A 17,940-nucleotide genomic window follows, 5' to 3' on the forward strand; every position below is an offset into this window, starting at 1 on the left:
AGAGCAAAACTCCATCTCAAAAAAAAAAAAGAAAAAGAAAAAGAAAAGAAGAAAGGGTTGGGTGTGTTGGCTCATGCCTGTAATCCCAACACTTTGGGAGGCCGAGGCAGGTGGATCCCCTGAGATCAGGAGTTCAAGACCAGCCTGGCCAACATGGCGGAACTCCATCTCTACTAAAAATACAAAAATTAGCTGGGTGTGGTGGTGCATACCTGTAATGCCAGCTACTCAGGAGGCTGAGGCAGGAGACTCACTTGAACCCAGGAGGCAGTGGTTGCAGTGAGCCCAGATTGCACCACTGCACTCCAACCTGGGCGACAAGAGTGAGACTCCACCTCAAAAATAAATAAATACAAAAGAAGAAAGATCAGAAATCAATAACCTAAGCTTCTTTTTTTTTTTTTTTTTTTTTTTTTTTTTTTGACACAGTCTCCCTCTGTCGCCAGGCTGGAGTGCAGTGGTGTGATCTTGGCTCGCTGCAATCTCCGCCTCCCAGGTTCAAGTGATTCCCCTGCCTCAGCCTCCCGAGTAGCTGGGATTACAGGCACGTGCCACCACGCCTGGCTAATTTTTTGTATTTTAGTAGAGACCAGGTTTCACCATATTGGCTAGGATGGTCTCAATCTCCTGACCTCGTGATCCACTTGCCTGGGCCTCCCAAAGTGCTGGGATTACAGGCATGAGCCACCGTGCCCGGTCTAAGCTTCAATTTTAAGAAAGCAGAAAAAGGCAGGGTGCAGTGGTTCATGTCTTCAATCCCAGTGCTTTGGGAGGCTGAGGTGGGAGGATTGCTTGAGCCTAGCAGATAGAAGTTGCAGTGAGCTTTGATCATGCCACTAGACTCTAGCCTGGGCAACAGAAAGAGACCCTGTATCCTCCCCGCCAAAAAAAAGAGGCTGGGCACAGTGACTCACATCTGTAATGCCAACATTTTGGGGAGGCCGAGGAGGGAGGATTACTTGAGTCCAGGAGTTTGAAACCAGCCTGGGCAACACAGGGAGACTTTGTCTCTACAAAAATTTTAAAAATTAGCTGGGCATGCTGGTGTGCACTGGTGGTCCTAGCTACTTAGGAGGCTGAGGTGGGAAGGCTGCTTGAGCCCGCTGCAGATTGAGACTGGCAGTGGCTGCAGACTGAGACTTGCAGTGAGCTGAGATCATGCCACTGCACTCCAGCCTGGGCTACAGAATGAGATGCTATCTCAAAAAAAAGAGAAGCAAACTAAACTCAAAGCACAAAAAAGAAAGAAAACAATAAAGAGGAAGGTGGAAATTATTGAAATAAAAAACAGAAACATAATAGAGAAAATTAAATGAAATAAAAAGTTGTGGCCGTGTGCAGTGGCTCACGCCTGTAATCCCAGCACTTTGGGAGGCCGAGGTGGGCACATCATGAGGTCAGGAGTTCGAGGCCAGCCTGGCAATATGGAGAAATCCTGTCTCTACTAAAAATGCAAAAATTAGCCAGGCATGGTGGCACATGCCTGTAGTCCCAGCTACTTGAGAGGCTGAGGAAGAAGAATCGCTTGAAGCTGGGAGGCGGTGGTTGCAGTGAGCCGAGATTGTGGGACTGCACTCCAGCCTGGGCAACAGAGCAAGACTGTTTCAAAAAAAAAAAAAAAAAAATCAATTTGTGACCAAACGTTAGTTTTACTGACCAAGAGAAAATAAGCAAATATCTAGAAAGACAAAAGTTACCAAAACTGACATAAATGAACTATCTGACCAGTCCCATAACAATTAAAGCAATTGAGCTAGTAATTTAAAATCCACTACAAGGGAAAGGCTGGGATCACACAGCTTCACTGGATTTTACAGAGCATTAAATAAAGGGAGAAAGCGACCCTCCCAAACTCTTTCAGGACAGTGGGGGCGGGTGCTTCCTAACTCAGGAGTCCAGCATCACCCTGGTACCAAAGCCACACAAAGACACCACGAAAACACTATGGACCACAGCCCAGCGGGTGGCTCAGGCCTGTAGTCCCAGCAACCGGGGAGTTGGGCGGGAGGATCACTTGAGGCTGGGGGTTCGAGACCTCTGGGAAACATAGTGAGACCCTGTCCTTTTAGAAAACTGCAGAGCAATATCCCTCACGAGTATAGGAGTAAAAATTGAAGTATTAGCGAACTGCATAGAGCAAGACAGTAAAAGGACCAAGTGGGATTTACCCCAGGAACCTAAGACTGGTTCAGTGGTGGAAAAGCAGATAATGAAATGTGCTGTATTAGGAGACTAGAAATAGGCCAGAGGCATCTTTTTGAGGTAATGAAAATGTTCTAAAATTGAATCATGATGACGGTGGATTTAGTAAAAATCATTTTAATGGTACACTTGAAATAGCTGAATTTTACTGTGGGAAAACTATACCATAATTAAGTTGTTACAAAAAGTCAGGGTGGTTGGAAGAGGTGACTCCGGGCTGGGGAGGGCAGGGTAGGGCAGGGAGAACACAGGGGTCCGGGGCACGGTGGAGACAGAGCTCCACACCAGCACCAGGAGGCCTTCCTCCAGATGGCAGGGTTGCCCCTGCGAACACAGGGCGCCTGGGAAGGGACAGGACATGGGAGGCGTGGAAGCAAACAGGGTGTGCGGGGCTTCTCTGGGTGCCTGGAGTGCACAGGGCTGGGTGTGGGATGACCAGAAGCTCCGGGCACTGCTAACATGGGAGTCACTGGGCTCCGTGGCCACCCAGGGCATAAGGGGATCTAGGGCGCGCGGGTGACCCATGGGCCCTGGGGGGGTCTGAGCTTACTGGGAGGCTACAGGTGCAGGAGGGGGGCATTGGGCACATGGGGGGGCATGTGGTGGGCAAGGGTGAGATAGGGAGGGTACAGCATGCAAGATGGGCACTGGGGTGCAGGGGGCTCGAGGGCGCGGGGGGCACCAGGACGGATGGGTGCTGCACAGGTGGTGCTGGGCACCCTGCACGCAGCCCACGGCACGACAATGTCCCGCAGCTCTCAGAACGTTGTGGGCACTCTGAGGGTGGCCAGCTACTGTCAGGTGGGCATGGCAGGTGTGGAGGAGAACATGCAACGAGTAGCCTGCACAACAACCCTGTTTTTGGACCATGCTTGACAGTGCACTGGCGATGTACTGTGCAGACCCCCAGACCTGGTCCCATTGCAGAGGGCCTAATCTCATTCATGAGGGCACCACCTTCATGAACTAATTGCATCCCCAAAGCCCCATCTCCTCATAACATGAACTTGCTGTGAGGATTTCAACATATGAATTTGGGGGAACCTAAATATTTGGTCAACTGCAAGCTGCACACAATGGGGCTCCCTGATAGTGCAGGACACAATTGTTCAGGCCGTTCACTGTCAGCCCCTCTGAGAGACCAGCTCCCTGCTCAGGGTCCTGCATGTTCCCATCATCTCTCCACTGCCTGGAAGCATGGGTGACACCCACAGGGTCCCAGCACTCAGCAGGGGGACATCCGGAAAGATGAGTCATGAAGTCTGCCCTTCTGTCATGGAGTGTGCAGCTTTACTTTAAAGCTATGGCCAGAACTATCCTGGGTGCACACCTGTGGTCTCACCCACAAGGCTGCCCCTGGCTGTTACCACCAGCCAGATGGGCTCTCCGCTCTTTGCTCAGGTGTATGGTCCTTATGTGGAGCTGCTGAAGGAATTGTTTTTTGAGATAACCTGGTAAATGTTTCCTGTGTTCCACTGTGCTTCATTACAGTCTCCTGAATATCATTTATTTAGTCATTCTCCCATTCTTGTCTTTTTTTTGGTAGGGGGATGGGTGGCATTACATAATACCATGTTGAACAAGATCAGCAATTTTAAGGTGGCGGGGGCTGCCTCACTCCAGGAGGCACAAACGCAGCAGCCGGAGTCTTCAATTGGAGGGAAGCCCTGGACACAGCCGCTTGGAAACAGGCTATGGCAATACTCACCCCACCAGGCCTGGTGGCTCAGCCTGAAATCCCAGCACTTTGGAGGCCAAGGCAGGTAGATCGCTTGAGCCCAGGAGTTTGAGACCAGCCTGGGCAATAGTGAGATTCCCACCTCTCAAAAAAAAAAAAAAAAAAAAAAAAAAATTAGCTGGGTATGGTGGTGTGCGCCTGTAGTCCCTCCCAGCTACTTGGGAGGCTGAGGCAGGAGGATCTCTTGAGCCCAGGAGTTCAATACCAGCTTGTGTAACATGGCAAAACCTCATCTTTACAAAAATTAGCTGGGCATGGCCCCATCTGTAGCGTGCACCTGTAGTCCCAGCTACCCGAAAGGCTGAGGTGTGAGGATCACCTGAGCCTGGGAAGTCGAGGCTGCAGCGAGTGAGCCATGATTGCACCACTGCACTCCAGCCTGGGTGACCCTGTCTCAAAAAACAACAAACAAACAAACAAAAACCCCACCCCAACACAGAGAAATGCCCATGCCCCTGGGTTCCACTCAGACTTCTCTTTGTTGCAGCTGAATGAAACTGCTGATCTTGTTCAACATGGTATTACATAATTCCCCCCACCAGGCCCCTGCCAAAAAAAAGACAAGAATGGCAGAGTGACTGAATAAATGATATTCAGGAGACTCTACTCATTAACCACAATGGAACACAGGAAACATTTACCAGGATATCTCAGAAAAACATTCCTGCAATAGCTCCACATAAGGAACATATATATTGAGCAAAGAAAGTGGAGAGCCCATCTGTGCCCGGGTGTGGGAAGTGGCTGCCCATCCCTTACTCTATCAGAGCTTCCCGCCTGCCCCATCAACAGCCTCTCTGGGGCTCTGCCCTCTGCTGGGCACAGTGGGGCACCTGCTATTGTCCCTGAACTAAGCAGGCACCAGCAGAATGACTTGTAGACAACAGCCAAAGTTTATTTAACGTGGGAATGCTTACAATAAATAAAGCAGAGGGGTAAAGAGAAACAGAACAGTACCTTGAGGACAAAGAAACCCCAAACCCAACACAAAAATCAACTCCTGCCTTCTTGTGTATGCCCCGGGCTCTGGGAAGCCACTGTTCCTCCCCAGGGTAGGGAGACTGCAAGGCCAGAGGCCAGCAGTGCACATCCCCAAGCAGCAGCTGGGACCCTGGGTCCTGAGGGGCCACTGGAGACCTGGGAAGCTTTTGCAAGGGCAAAACCCAATGGCCTCATGCTCATGAAAGCTTCAAGTCAGAACGTGGGCCTACAGAAGACATTTCTGGGCTCTGCTCTCTCCTCTAGGCCCACACACCTGCTGAACAGACATCTGTGCCCAGGCACCTCCCAGAAGCTCCTTTATTCTGGGACATCTACTCTCTGTTCCTGTCCTCACTGGCCCCTCCCATCATCTCTCTGAAGACTCTTATTATGGCTGCCTCCTAATTCTTCCAGAGCAGCCACACCCAGGACTGTGATGGGCTCTCACCCACTGTGGGGTCACAGACAGGCATGGGGCTGGCTCCCATCCCAGCTGCCTCCCCCAGCATCTTCAGAGGTGGGGTACACAAGACTTTCGGGGGGCTGGCAACGCTGCAGGAACTGTGCAGCTTAGGCGAACCCTGGATTCTGCAAGCCCCAGTGGAGCTTTCTCGGCTTCTGGAACCACAGGCCAGAGCTGCCAGGGTGACGGGGCTCCCAGCTTTGGTAAGGGCTGTTGGCATTAAGTGGCACCCGGTGGCTGGAGGGGTCTTCCAGGGAGGATGGAGCCTGCCCCACACCCTCCCACAGTTTCCTGGAGTGCTAGAATTGGGGTTCTCCCACGCAGGCTCAGAAAGGCACCAGGAGTTCCTCCTCTTGCTCAAAGGACACACTCCCTCCTCCCAGGTCCTCCAAGTGGCCAAAATACTCAGTGGCCTGGAGGGGCAGGAGAGGCAACAGGACTCCTCCAGGAGGGCCCGAGTCACTGGGGAGCCAGGGTGTCCCCGGACCCACCTTTCGGCCGGCAGATAGTCATCGGGGTCGGGCTGCTGGACAGGGGCGAGAAGAGGGGCCGCAGTGTCCCCGAGAAGGGGATCTCGGGGAAGATGAATAGCAGCGACCCATCGGTGGCGCTGTAGAAAGACAGATGTCCAGCCTCATAGTCCAGAAAGATCCCCACGCGCCTGGGTGGGTCCCGGAGTGGAGCCAAGGCCCGTTCCGAGGAATTGTAATAGCTCCCTAGGAAGACCAGGATCCAGAAGCCGTTGCCCGCGGACAGCTCGCCCTTCTCCTTCCTGTTCACGTTCTCCCTGCACACCCCCAGGGCCCAGCTGGTGCGGTCCCCAACCTCCACCTCCCAGTAGTGGCGGCCTGAGGTGAAGCGCTCCTGGCCCAGCACACAGGGGCCGGGGTCGAAGCGCTCCGGGCTGTCCGGCAGGGCCTGCCGCAGGTCCCCCCGCTGCACGCTCCGCCTGTCTTCAGACAGGATCAGCTCAGGGTTGGCGGTGTCCGGGTCCAAGGTCACGTCCCCTGCAGAGAGAGGCCCAAGGTCACCCAGGCACAGCCACAGGCAAGCTGGGGCCACCTGCCCATGTCCTGGGCACGTGGGTACGATCCTCCCAGTCGGACGGCCTGGCTCTCTGCCCCGGAGTCCTGTAGCCTCACAACCTCCTAGAGTAACTGTCTCCAAGTGGACATCCTCTCCCCACCTAGCTACGTCCAATTGGAACTTACAATGTCCTAGAAATTGGTCCATGTTTTGCCTTCAGATATCAAGAGGGAATCTTGGTTGCTTTTTTTTTTTTAAAGAGGCAGGGTCTTGCTCTGTGGCCCCAGGCTGCAGTGCAGTGGTGCGATCATGGCTCACTGCAGCCTTGATCTCCTGGGCTCAAATGATCCTCCCGCCTCAGCCTCCCAAGCTGCTGGGATTACAAGCGTGTGCCACCATGGCTGGCTCATTTTTTTTGTTTTTTATTTGTAGAGATGGGAGTCTTGCTATGTTTCCCGGGCTGGCCTTGAACTGATGGTCTCAAGCAATCCTCCCGCCTGAGCCTCTCAAAGTGCTGGGATTACAGACTTGAGCCAATGCATCCAGCCCATTTTTTCTTTCAATCCCCAAATGAAGGATGTGAATTAGGGCAGCTATCCCAACCCTGACCACTCCGATTTCAGATCTATCCACCTCTGGAGGCCTGCACACAGTTCCTACGCAACAGGCTCCTGACCTGCTAGCAAGAGCTGAGGATAGTACTTCCTTTGGGTGACTGTGATACAAGACTCAGATTTGGGTTTTGTCCCCAGTTCCTGGCACAAAGCTCACAGAACCCTGGGAATTTCCTGAGTGATAGAAGCATCTTGTGTTATCATAAGATGCCCCTTTCCATCACACCTGAGTTGATGCCACTGCAGTGGCTGAGGTGGGGACCTGAGAGAGCCCAGCATAGGGCCAGCCACCAGAAAGACCAATCCTGTCAGTAGAGGGTGGGAACGCTCAGCCCTAGCCCCTGACCTCAGGAAGGGTAAAGGGGTCTGAGGTTGAGCCCCATCACCAATGACCAATGATTTAATCAATCATAACCATGTAATGGAACCTCCACAAAGACACCTAAACAGCTCTTGAGGCTCGGGGAGTTTCCAGGTTGGTGAGCACACTGAGGTGCTGGGAGGGTGCACCCAGGGAGGGCAGGGAAGCTCTGTGCCCTTCCCCAGGCTTTGCCCATGTGTCTCTTCCTGAGTGGTATCCTTCACAATAAACCAGTAACAGTAAGTAAAGTGCTCTCCTGAGTTCCGTGGGCTATGCTAGCGAATGCTCACATCTGCAGAGGGGCTGAGGGAACAGAAGTATGGGCAGCCCCTGGAAGTTGTGACTGGCATCTGAAGTGGGGGCAGTCTTATGGGACTGAGCCCTTAATCTGTAGGGTCTGTACTACCTCCTGTAGTGTCAGCATTGGCAATTCTGTTCAATGCTGAATGGAATCCTTGGATACCCAATTCGTTTCCAGAAGTTGAAGAATTGTTTGGTATGAAAATACCCACACAACTGATGTCAGAAGTATGAGCAGAGGACGTTTTCCCAACAACCCACCACCATGACACTGTGAGTTTGGAGCTGGCAGTGGCAGGGCACAGAACACGTGGCTGGCTGCCCAGGTCCTTGGCGGGTCCCCTCCTGGAGTCATCTCCCCACCTGGGGCCTCCACACCCACCTCGAAACCTCCGCAGAGTCTCTACCAGTCCCGGGACCCTGCACACGGTTCTCAGCTCCATAGGCACAACTTCTGGGGGCTGCAGCTTCACGTCCTGGACCCTAGAGGGGACAACCCAGGTGTTGTCACCATGGCCAACAGCTGGGTCCCACCCCACTCCCTCCCGCTCCCCCAGGAGAGGCTGGGCTCGTACCTGCGCAGGGCATCCTTGATGTCCTATGTGGGGAGGAGAAACAGCACACTCGGTGTCAGTGACCATCGCCTGCTCCCGGAGTCCCCTCCCCGCCCCTGGAGCCTCGCCCTGTCCTCCTCTCCTACATTTGCACCTCAGGCAGCAAAAACACACACAGGGGGCCATAAACCACCTGCAGCAAGGCTCAGACACACAGGAATGCTGGACAGAGGCTCTGGCATGTGTGCCAGGAGGCATCACCAATGGGGTGCAGCCCAGCCCTGCGGACCAAGCCCCACTTCTGCCTGACACTTGGATGTAGGGCATCTGACTGTCAGCTCACTCACCCAGAGCCCCAAGTGGGCGCCCCTGGGTGCCAAGGACAGGACAGGCATGCATCCCAGCCTTCAGCGTAGGGGTGCCTCCACCCCAGCCGGAGCCCAACACTGCGGTTGCACTGCTCCCTCTCCCACCTCCGCCTGCCTTGCGGGCTCCCAGCTCAGCCCCACTCCTGGACGTGCGTCCTTCCTGTGTCACTGCCTGATACGTGATAGCATCTGACTCCATGTTAGGGCCCAAATTGTGTCCATCCCGCCAAATCCGTATGTTGAAGCCAGAAACTTCAGGACTTCAGAACTTGACTATTAGAAAAAAGGGCTTTAAAAGAGGAAATCATAGTAAAATGAGGCCATTAGGTGGGCTGCAATCCAAAATAACTTGAGTCTCATAAGAAGGGGCGACTAGGCACAGACACCCACAGTGGGAAGACCCTGTGAGGATACAGGGAAGAAAAGACATCTACAGGCCCAAGAGAGAGGCCTCAGGGGGAACCAGCTTTGACCTCAGTCTTCCAGTGTGCAGGACTGGGAGACAATCAGTCTCTGCTGGGGAAGCCTCCTGGCAGGTGGTACTCAACGTGGCAGCCCGAGTTGGCGTGATACACCCAGGTATTGGAATATCAGCTCCTAGGAGGCATGGTCTTGTATCTCTTAGAGCAGTCTTCAGTGCACTGCAGGGATTTAACTCACACTGTCAAATAGATGATCCCACACCATGTTCATTCTAACACACATGGTGCCAGCTACCAGGCCAGGATGCAGAGGTCAGTAAGACAGAATCCCAGACAAGGGTTTCCCTACATGTAGGAGAAATGGCAAAGGAAGATTTCCACATATACGGGTAGTTAATTCTGTCTAGGGGGACAACAACACACTCTAGGCCCCAAAAATTTTTTAAAAAGGAGGCCAGCACTTTGCGAGGCCAAGGCAGGCAGATCACTTGAGTCCAGGAGTTCAAGACCAGCCTGGGCAACATAGCAAGGTCCCATCTCTAAAAAAAATTTAACAAATTAGCTGAGCTTGGTGGTGTGTGCCTACAGTCCCACCTACTCAGGAGGCTGAGGCGGAAGGATCGCTTGAGCCCAGGACGTCGAGGCTGCAGTCATAATCACATCACTGTACTCCAGCCTGGGCAACAGAGTGAGACTTTGTCTCAATAAATAATTCATAAATAAATAAATAAAGAGGAGACTCTTGGTAGGGTTCTGAAGCCCAAGAAGAATTTGTTGGTAGACACAGGGGGAGTGTGCAGGGTGAGGAGGGGCATGCACAGGGCAGGGGCAGATGGTGCCGGTGTGAGCAAGGCAGCTGGGAGCAGCTCCACCTTGGTTATTCTACCTGGGGTGGGCGGCCCACCCCGGTGTCATTTGGAAAACAGGTGGTGGCTGTCACAAGGCTGGGTGCAGGGGCGGCAGGAGAAGGGCTTAGGGGTAGAGGAGAACCTTGGCCTCGACGAGGGGGTTTGGTCTCTGCGCAGAACATGGGCCCTCCAGGCGCAGCACTGACTTGAACAAAACCACTCTGCGGCTACACGCAGGGCCTGCTGAAGGGGGCAGCCAGGATCCCAGAGTCCATAGCATCCAGGGCCCCAGAATCCACAGCAGCCAGGGCCCCAGCGGGTGGATTCCTGGGAGTCACTCAAGCCCTTACCTCCACTGTGCAACCCCTGTCCATTCGGCCTGGGTGCTGGGAACCCGGGTTGGGTTCCCCAACCTAACTGGGGGCCAAGGGTACAAAGCCATCTCCACCTCTCCCTCTCAAACCAGCACACAGCTCACATCAACACAGAGCTGCTGGTGCTGCTCTCCTGCAACCCCCATGTGGGCAGACCCCCACAGCATGCAGGCCAGGGCAACTCTGTGCTGGCAGGTTGCGGGGACGGGAGGGACCTCCCTGAAGCCTTGTAGCCAGGCCAAACCTGGGCAGGGAGCTTGGCCAAGGAATGGACAGGTGGGCCACTGAGCGGGGTGAATGCAGATGGGTGTACGAGACCTAACACCCACCCACCCGCCCACATGCCACAATGTCTCAGCTGAAAGCTCAAATTGCATCTTCACACAAACCCTGTGGGTCCCCATTTCCAGGTCAACTCACCTTCCTTCTAAACCCTTCCTGGCTTCTCCAACACCTGTCCTCTCTGCCCTCCCTCAGGGCTCCTCCTCAGTCTTCTGGGTACCTCCCCAGCCTGAAATTTACTGACCACAGGACCCTCTCCTAACATTCCTCAGTCTTCCTACAGATGCTAGCCAAGCGTCCTTCCTGCTTCCCAGGCTCAAAGCCAGTTGATGCCCAAGCTGGTGCACATGGCACATGGAGTGGAGGAGCAGATGCTGCAGACTCAGAGGTAGGAGGTGGGAGGTGGGGGAAACTACCTACTGGGTACAATGTGCACCATTCGGGTGATGGCTACACTCTGACTGCACTTGTACCCCTTAAATCTACAAAAAAAAAAAAAAAGAAAGAAAAAAATACAGAAAAAAGCTTACAACAGAAATGACAAACGAAACCAGGAGCCGGTGCCTGGACTGATGTTCTGCTGGGCTCCAGAGGCCGGCAGCAGGTCACCCCCTGTGCAAAGCCGTCCAGCCCACATCTGCAGCATTGTGGGCTCCACCTGGGTCTGGCAGCCCTGCCCCACCAATAGCTGAATTCACTCACACACGGCTTCTCTCCTCTGTGGGAGCCAGAACTGCCCAGAGGCCCATTTCCCTCTGAATCTTGGGGTCCCTTGGGTCTACACCATGCTGGGCATGGAACGCATTCTCCATTTTGTGGCACAAACACCCAGCTGAACCCCACAGGAAGATGACAGCAGACACTCCCAGCCCACACGGGGCCTCTCAGCATGGGAGTGGCGTCAGTCCTCATCAGCACACGCTTGCCAAGCGGGGAGAGCTGACTCCAGGCCGCCTGACCTGCCACCAGGCCAGAGGCCAGGGCGTCCACTGGTTCCGGTTTGGGGGCGCACCAAGGAAAGCCCAGGCCCAGGGGGCCGGCTTGAGGAATGGAGCCCACACATGGGGAAAGACTCTTCTGGAAGCAGAGGAGGAGGAGACTGCCCCCCCATAATGGAGATGCATGGGGTGTGCCGGTGGGGCGAAGACAGAGTGAAGGGTGAGGACTTCCTGCTGGGGACACCATGGCGGGAGTCCTATGGGAGGCCCAAGGTGGTCCCGGTGAGCACACGCCCACTCTGCTGTGCCCACAGGGAACAGCAATGTCAGTCAGGCCGAGATGGAGTGACCTTATGTAAGCACTTAAGCAACACCACCTGTTTACATCTACAGAGGAAAATTGATTTTCCCTTTCTCAGCACATGGGTTTGGGGGTGGGACATCTGTCCTGCTGCTGACTCAGTGTTTCACAGGCAAGAGCCGGGCACATCCAGCCATGCCATTCACCTCTCAGCCCAGATAACCTCTCTGACCCTGCTTCTTGCACTTTCTGGTTCTCCCTCCCCCAGTGTGGCCAGGCCATGCCCATGTGGCCACCATGGCTGCTCCCCACTCAGCTCACCTGCAGCAGCCCCAGTGCAGGCAGCTGGCAGCGGCCCTCGAGCTCGGCAATGAGCTCAGCTAGGTGGGCGCTCTGCTGGCCTAGGCGGGCTGCACCCTCCCGCAGCCGGGGCAGCACCTCCAGCTCCTCCTCCTCCAGCCTCTGCAGCAGCTGCTGTTCCTCCTCTGCCAGCAAACGGCGAAGACGCTCAAACTCGCCCAGCACGTTCTGCCGCTGGCTCTCCACCATCTTCTGTGGGGCCCAGGGAGAAGGATAGCTGAGGCCAGACCCCAGGCCCAGCCGGACCCCAAGTATGGTCAGACCCCAAGCCCACCCAGAGGCCTGGCCGCACCCAACCCCACCCCCGGGGCCTGCTAAACCCAAAGCACAGCACCAGGTACGGCAGGACCCCAAACCTACCACCTGGTGCTGGCCAGACCCCAAACCCACCTGTGGCACCTCCCAAACCCCAAATCCACCACTCAGGGACAGCCAGATCCCATTCTACCACGCAGGACTGGCTAGACCCCAAATCTAAATCCAGGGCCGACTAGATCCCAAATCCACTATCTAGACCCTCCCCAACTTCCAAATCCACCCCTTGGCTTGGTAGAACCCTGCATCTACCACCTGGGGCCAGCTGGACCACAAATCTACCACCCAGGGTCCCTCCTGACCTCCAAATTCTCCCCTGGGGCTGCCCAGATCCCAAATCCACCATCCAGGGCCTCCCAGACCCCAAATCTACCCCAGAACTGGACAGATCCCAAATCTACTCCTCGGGATGGCTGAATACCACATCTATGACCTAGTCCCTCAAAACCTCCAAATTCACCTCCAGGGCCCAGACCCTAAATACGCCTGAGAGTTGCCACCCAAGCATGCTGGAGGGGGCCCTAGCGGTATGGCAGCTCACGCCCGCGACCTGGCAGGACAGGTGCACATGGGAAAGCACCAGCCCTTCAGTGGGCTGGGTGAGGCCAGGCTGAAGCAGTGACTGGTCCTGGGGTGCCAAGGGCAAGTGTGCCTGGCCAGCATCGCCCCCTAGGGTCTCCTATACAGGACCTTCACCCCTTGCCCTGCCACCCAGGACCCTGGGAGCCCCAGCACCTGCCTGCCACAAGACGCAGGTCTCATCCGCCTGGGCTTGGAACAGCAACGCATCCTGCATCTGCTTCCGGAGGTGCTCCAGCGACTTCTCCAGCTTCGCCTGAGGGAGAGGCCAGGCAGGACCATGAGACATGAGTCCTGTCACAGAAGCCTGCCCTTTTGCACCTGACACCCTGTCCCCTCCTCAAAGACAATGGGGACAAACTGAAATCTGCCTGGTGAATGAGGGAACTCAATGCCCTCCAATGAGCGTGAGCCCTCATGGTAGGTGGGCAGCCTCTTGCCAGAGGCTGACAGCCCCAGCCACATTCTTTCCTTTTTCTCATATGGGGCGTTTCTAGTCCTTGACCTTGCTACCCTACCCTAGGCCTCACCCCCCTTTGCAAAGCTACCTCAAGGGTTCTGGCTGCCCACCCCATCTGTTCCCAAGCTGGCTCTGAAGGTGCTGAGCTCTCCTGTTCCCAAGCCAGTGTCTCCTCCTCCTCTTCCTTCTCACCTGCTGGCTCACATAAGGGCCTTGGGCCAAGCCTATGCTGGGGTCCAAAAATTCTGCCCTATGCCCCCACAAGTTCATAGGTTGAAATCCTAACGCCCAGTGTAATGACGTTAGGAGGCGGGGGGTTTGGGAGGTGACTAGGTCAGGAGGGCAGTGCTGCCACGATGGGATTAGTGTTATAAAGGAACCCTCGCCCCTTTCACCATATGAAGACACAGTGAGAGGGCGTCATCTGTGAACCAGGAAGCGCCCTCACCAGACACCAAACCTGCCAGGGCTTGATCTTAGACTTCCAGCCTCCAGAGCTATGAGTAGTATACATCTGCCATGTGCAAACCATGGTGTTTTGGTAGGACAGTCAGCACGGACAGACATGCCTGGCTGCCCACTCCATCTTTTCTCCAAGCCACTCGGGATCTTGTGCATTTTCAGCTTCATCAGCCATCATTGTAATAAGCCCCAGGACGGGTACACTTGCATTCTGCTTTCTTGGCCCTTAATTCTCATTCCCACAGTTCCTCATGCTGTGCGTACCAGGAAGCAGTGAGAATCCTATACACAAGCTCGCTGTACTGTGTGTGCTTGGGGTGCCCTGAACCCACTTCTTGAAGGGTCTGCTCACTTCCACCCCATCTGACACCCTCACCAGCAACGGGCCCTGTGCTGGCCACACCTCTTTGCTTCTCAGCCACCCCAAGTCTTGGCCCTCATCTCTGTCTATCCACGCTCTGGAAGGATGGAGGTGCTGGGAAGGTCCAGAAGCCTGCCCCGGTAGCAGAGCCAGGACTTCAGCCCAGCTGCCTGGCTCCAGGTCCTCACTTTGGTTCACCACTTGGCCTCGCGATTTGGGAAGACCGCCTGGCACCTCTGGAGCACCAAAGACATGTCCAACTGCTTTACTGTCTCTGCCTAGGCTCAGCTCTCATGTGAGCTACAAGAACCCCAAATGGGGGTCCCTGCCCCCAGGCCTCTCTCCTCACTGCTGCCGACCTGTTCCAGAAAACTCAGGCCTGGCCCCTGTGACCCCAACCCCACCTCAAACACTTGGCCCAGTGCCTCTCACTTCTCCCTCCATGCCTCAGTCCCTACATGACGTTTTCAGTTTTTTTTTTTTTTGAGATGGAGTCTTGCTCTGTCCCCTAAGCTGGAGTGCAATGGCATGATCTCGGCTCACTGCAACCTCTGCCTCCTGCGTTCAGTTGATTCTTCCTTCTGCCTCAGTCCTCTGAGTAGCTGGGATTACAGGTGCCGGCCACCACACCCAGCTAATTTTTGTATTTTTTGTACAGATGGGATTTCACCATGTTGGCCAGGGTGGTCTCAAACTCCTGACCTCAGGTGATCCGCCCACCTCGGCCTCCCAAATTGCTGGGATTACAGGCATGAGCCACCACACCTGGCCAACGTTTTCAGTTTTCAACACTAAGGTTACAAACAGCATTTGATCAGATGGAATAGGCTGTAAAGCAGCACAACGTACCCAGCATGGCAAAGATCTTGTATTTGGCCAGATCAGAACGGAAACCTCTTACCCTGCGTGTAGTCAGAACTGGGATGCTGGGGCTTGGTGCAGGCCTGGGATCTTCCCTGGCCTCCTCCTTCCTGTGGCAAACCCCCTCCCCACCCAAGTGCCATCTGACACACAACCCAGAGAGATCTGGGGGCCGTCTTCTCTCCCCCATGGTGCTGCTTCCTGGAACTGGAGCTTACTGGGACTTCCCTGTTTACCACCTCGCGGCAACCCAGCCGGGAGCTTGTTCAGCTGTCATGACCCCAGGTCAGGGCCAGGCAAGGAGTGAACCTGTCATGGAGCTAATGGCCCCCAGCTCTGGCAAGTGGACACACAGCCCCATAGGTGGCACTGAGCTTTCTAGGCCCATGGGGGCAGGTAAAAGCAGTTTGCTGCAGTTAACATAACCTAGGCCCTAAGGCAGTGAAGAAGAACAGGATATGTCATCCCCAAATATACCACTGTGGTGTAAGAATTATTCTGAGTAAAAGCAGATGCAGGAAGAGCTCTCTGTACTCCTATCTGCCTAAAAGTAGGGTATTCATTCCCCATGAGAAAGGCACCCTCCCTCTACCAGGAAGAGGAGGGCACTCTAATCCCGGGAGATGATTCTGCCTAAACAGACCTTACTACAATGACCATTATCTTGTGTTAGTTCTTCCCATCTATTTCCTAGTCACTTCCCCACAATTTATCAGTCCTAGACGCCCAATCCCATTTCTGTGTCCAGTCACTTCTCCACAATTTACAAACCTTTGCTGAAATACGCTTTTCTATGAAGTTCTTGTGCATGTGAAACTTAAAATATTAATCAAATTGTATGATTTTTTTTCCCGTTAATTTGTCTTGTGCCAGTTTAATTTGCAGCCCCCAGCCCCTGAACCTAACAGGGTAGAGGGAAATTTTTTTCTTCACCTGCAAAAGAAAGGGTTAAGTGCTATCCCATGAAACTATATTGGGTCAACTCTATAGAGCTACTGGGCACTCTCTGCACCCATTGGGGTAATTGGTGTCAGAAGGGTAATTCTGCTGGGCTAACATGTTTGAGGTATAGACATTCCTGCATGGGCAAAGAAAGAAAAACCAAATGAATCCGTGTCTGAACAAGTCCACGGATATGGCTCTAAACCACCTTTCTGCTAAAATCCAAAGCAGAAGGGGACAGATTCAGATTTATTCTAGTATCCCAGAAGTTTGCTCTGTAATAGGGACAGACCAAGCTCAGTACTGATTCTAACACTGGCTTAACTGCTCATCTGGCACACACAAGTGACCATGATGCAACACACAAAGTGCAATCAAGAAAGCTCCAAAGATGCTGCCATCTGCCCCACACATGGGCTCCCAGGAGCACACCTGCAGCCGGTCAGCGAGGAAAGACGACAGCGGGAGAGAGCGCAGGCCAGGGAACGTGTGCCCCAGGCCGTTCAGCTCGGGGTTTGTTTGGGTTTTAAGCAGCAAGACAAGGGGAGAACAGGCGGGCTGAGCCCTGGCATCTCAGATGGCAGAGATGGCTTCCAGTATCCCACCCAGAAATGCAGGGCAGCCCTGGAGGGGAGGTTAGAGAGGAAACGACTGTGTCTCCCTCATCCTGCCCAGTCTGGGGCTTTCCCAGGACTTAAGTACTGACCTGCTAACACAGTCCCTGCAGGGAGTCCATCTAGGATCGGCCACCTCTGAGGTTCTCCCACTTTCCTCTGATTCCGGCTCCTTTCTGGCCAGTGTATGGCCACATTTTCCTTGCCCCCACTCCACCACCTTCCACCTTCCTCTCTTAGCCTCTATCTATGGGAGGTACGCCCCTCACCCCCGAGAGCAGGGTCTCATTGGCGGCCAGCGCCCCAGCCTCAAGGGGCCTGCTTGAAACAGGCTGTGTCATGAGCCCCCACAGCCACCCTGCACGACACCCCCCTCACAGGCCCACGGCAGGCTGCATCCTGAGCTCCCCGCCCTAGACAGACACACATTACTCCCGGAGCAGTCCCCCAAACCTCCCGCCCAGGCCTCCCCAGTCCCCGGCTCCCCGACGCCCCTGCGCGCCACCCCGGCCCAGGCGCACCTTGAGGTCTTCGGCCGCGTCCTGCAGCGGCCGGACACGGTGCGCCCAGTGCTCCCCGGAGCGCTCGCAGGCCGCACACAGGAGGCGCAGCTCGTCCCCACAGAAGGCGGCCAGTGGCTCGCGGTGCGCGGGGCACACGCCCTGCGGGACCGGCGACGGCGGGTGCAGGCGCCGCGCCATCTCGGCCATCTTAGCAAGCGGGCGGTTGGGCCGCAGGTTCCTCTGCGGGGACAGCTCGCGGCACTCGGGGCACGCGTACGGGCCCTCGGGCTGGCCCCAGCAGCGCCGGATGCACTCGCGGCAGAAGTTGTGGCCGCAGTCGGTCATCACCGGATCCGTGAAGTAGTCGAGGCAGATGGCGCAGGTGGCCTCCTCCTGGAGGTTGGTGGACAGGTCGGGGGCGGCCATGGCGCGGACCGAGGAGAGGAAGGCGGTACTGTCCGCGGGGCGGCGGCGGGCGGGCGGGCGGACTTGGCAGCTCGCGGGGACGCGGGGTATCCGGGTGCGGTGGCGCAGGCTCGGGCACTCCGGGGCGCGAGGCTCGGGACTCCCGGGTGCTCGGGCTCCGTAGCGCGGGGACTCCAGGGCGCAGGACTCTGGGTTTCGGTAGCGGGGGGCGCGTAGGCTCCTGGGCGCTCGAGGGACACGGGACGTAGGGATCCCGGATGCCGGCAGGAAGAGGAGCCGAGGCGG

The 17,940-nt window shown here is 55.3% G+C and overlaps 1 protein-coding gene across 2 annotated transcripts; it reads right to left on the bottom strand.

Moving 5' to 3' along the window:
- Window positions 1-4,814: 4,814 nt before the first annotated feature.
- On the bottom strand, window positions 4,815-17,938 carry TRIM11 (tripartite motif containing 11). Of its 2 annotated transcripts, none has more exons than XM_055233884.2 (6): window positions 17,248-17,938; window positions 13,187-13,282; window positions 12,094-12,324; window positions 8,261-8,283; window positions 8,068-8,168; window positions 4,815-6,391 (listed from the first exon to the last, which is right to left on the bottom strand). In XM_055233884.2, exons 1-6 carry the CDS (start codon window positions 17,653-17,655, stop codon window positions 5,844-5,846), a joined length of 1,407 nt encoding a protein of 468 aa, XP_055089859.1. In that variant the 5' UTR covers window positions 17,656-17,938; the 3' UTR covers window positions 4,815-5,843. The 2 variants fall into 2 exon arrangements, with proteins under 2 accessions (XP_055089859.1, XP_063470058.1); XM_063613988.1 differs by having other exon boundaries at window positions 12,094-12,321; window positions 17,248-17,655.
- Window positions 17,939-17,940: the final 2 nt, after the last annotated feature.

This window comes from Symphalangus syndactylus, chromosome 19, assembly GCF_028878055.3.
Source record: "Symphalangus syndactylus isolate Jambi chromosome 19, NHGRI_mSymSyn1-v2.1_pri, whole genome shotgun sequence".
Lineage (NCBI taxonomy): Eukaryota > Metazoa > Chordata > Mammalia > Primates > Hylobatidae > Symphalangus > Symphalangus syndactylus.

Bases quoted from the DNA above. Each gene is read 5' to 3' on its own strand.
- TRIM11 (XM_055233884.2), bottom strand. From the start codon at position 17,655: ATGGCCGCCCCCGACCTGTCCACCAACCTCCAGGAGGAGGCCACCTGC. The intron at 13,283-17,247 runs GTGCGCCTGGGC...CCTCTCCCTCAG, and splicing joins ACGCGGCCGAAGACCTCAAG to GCGAAGCTGGAGAAGTCGCT. The intron at 8,169-8,260 runs GTACGAGCCCAG...TGTCCCCTCTAG, and splicing joins ATCAAGGATGCCCTGCGCAG to GGTCCAGGACGTGAAGCTGC.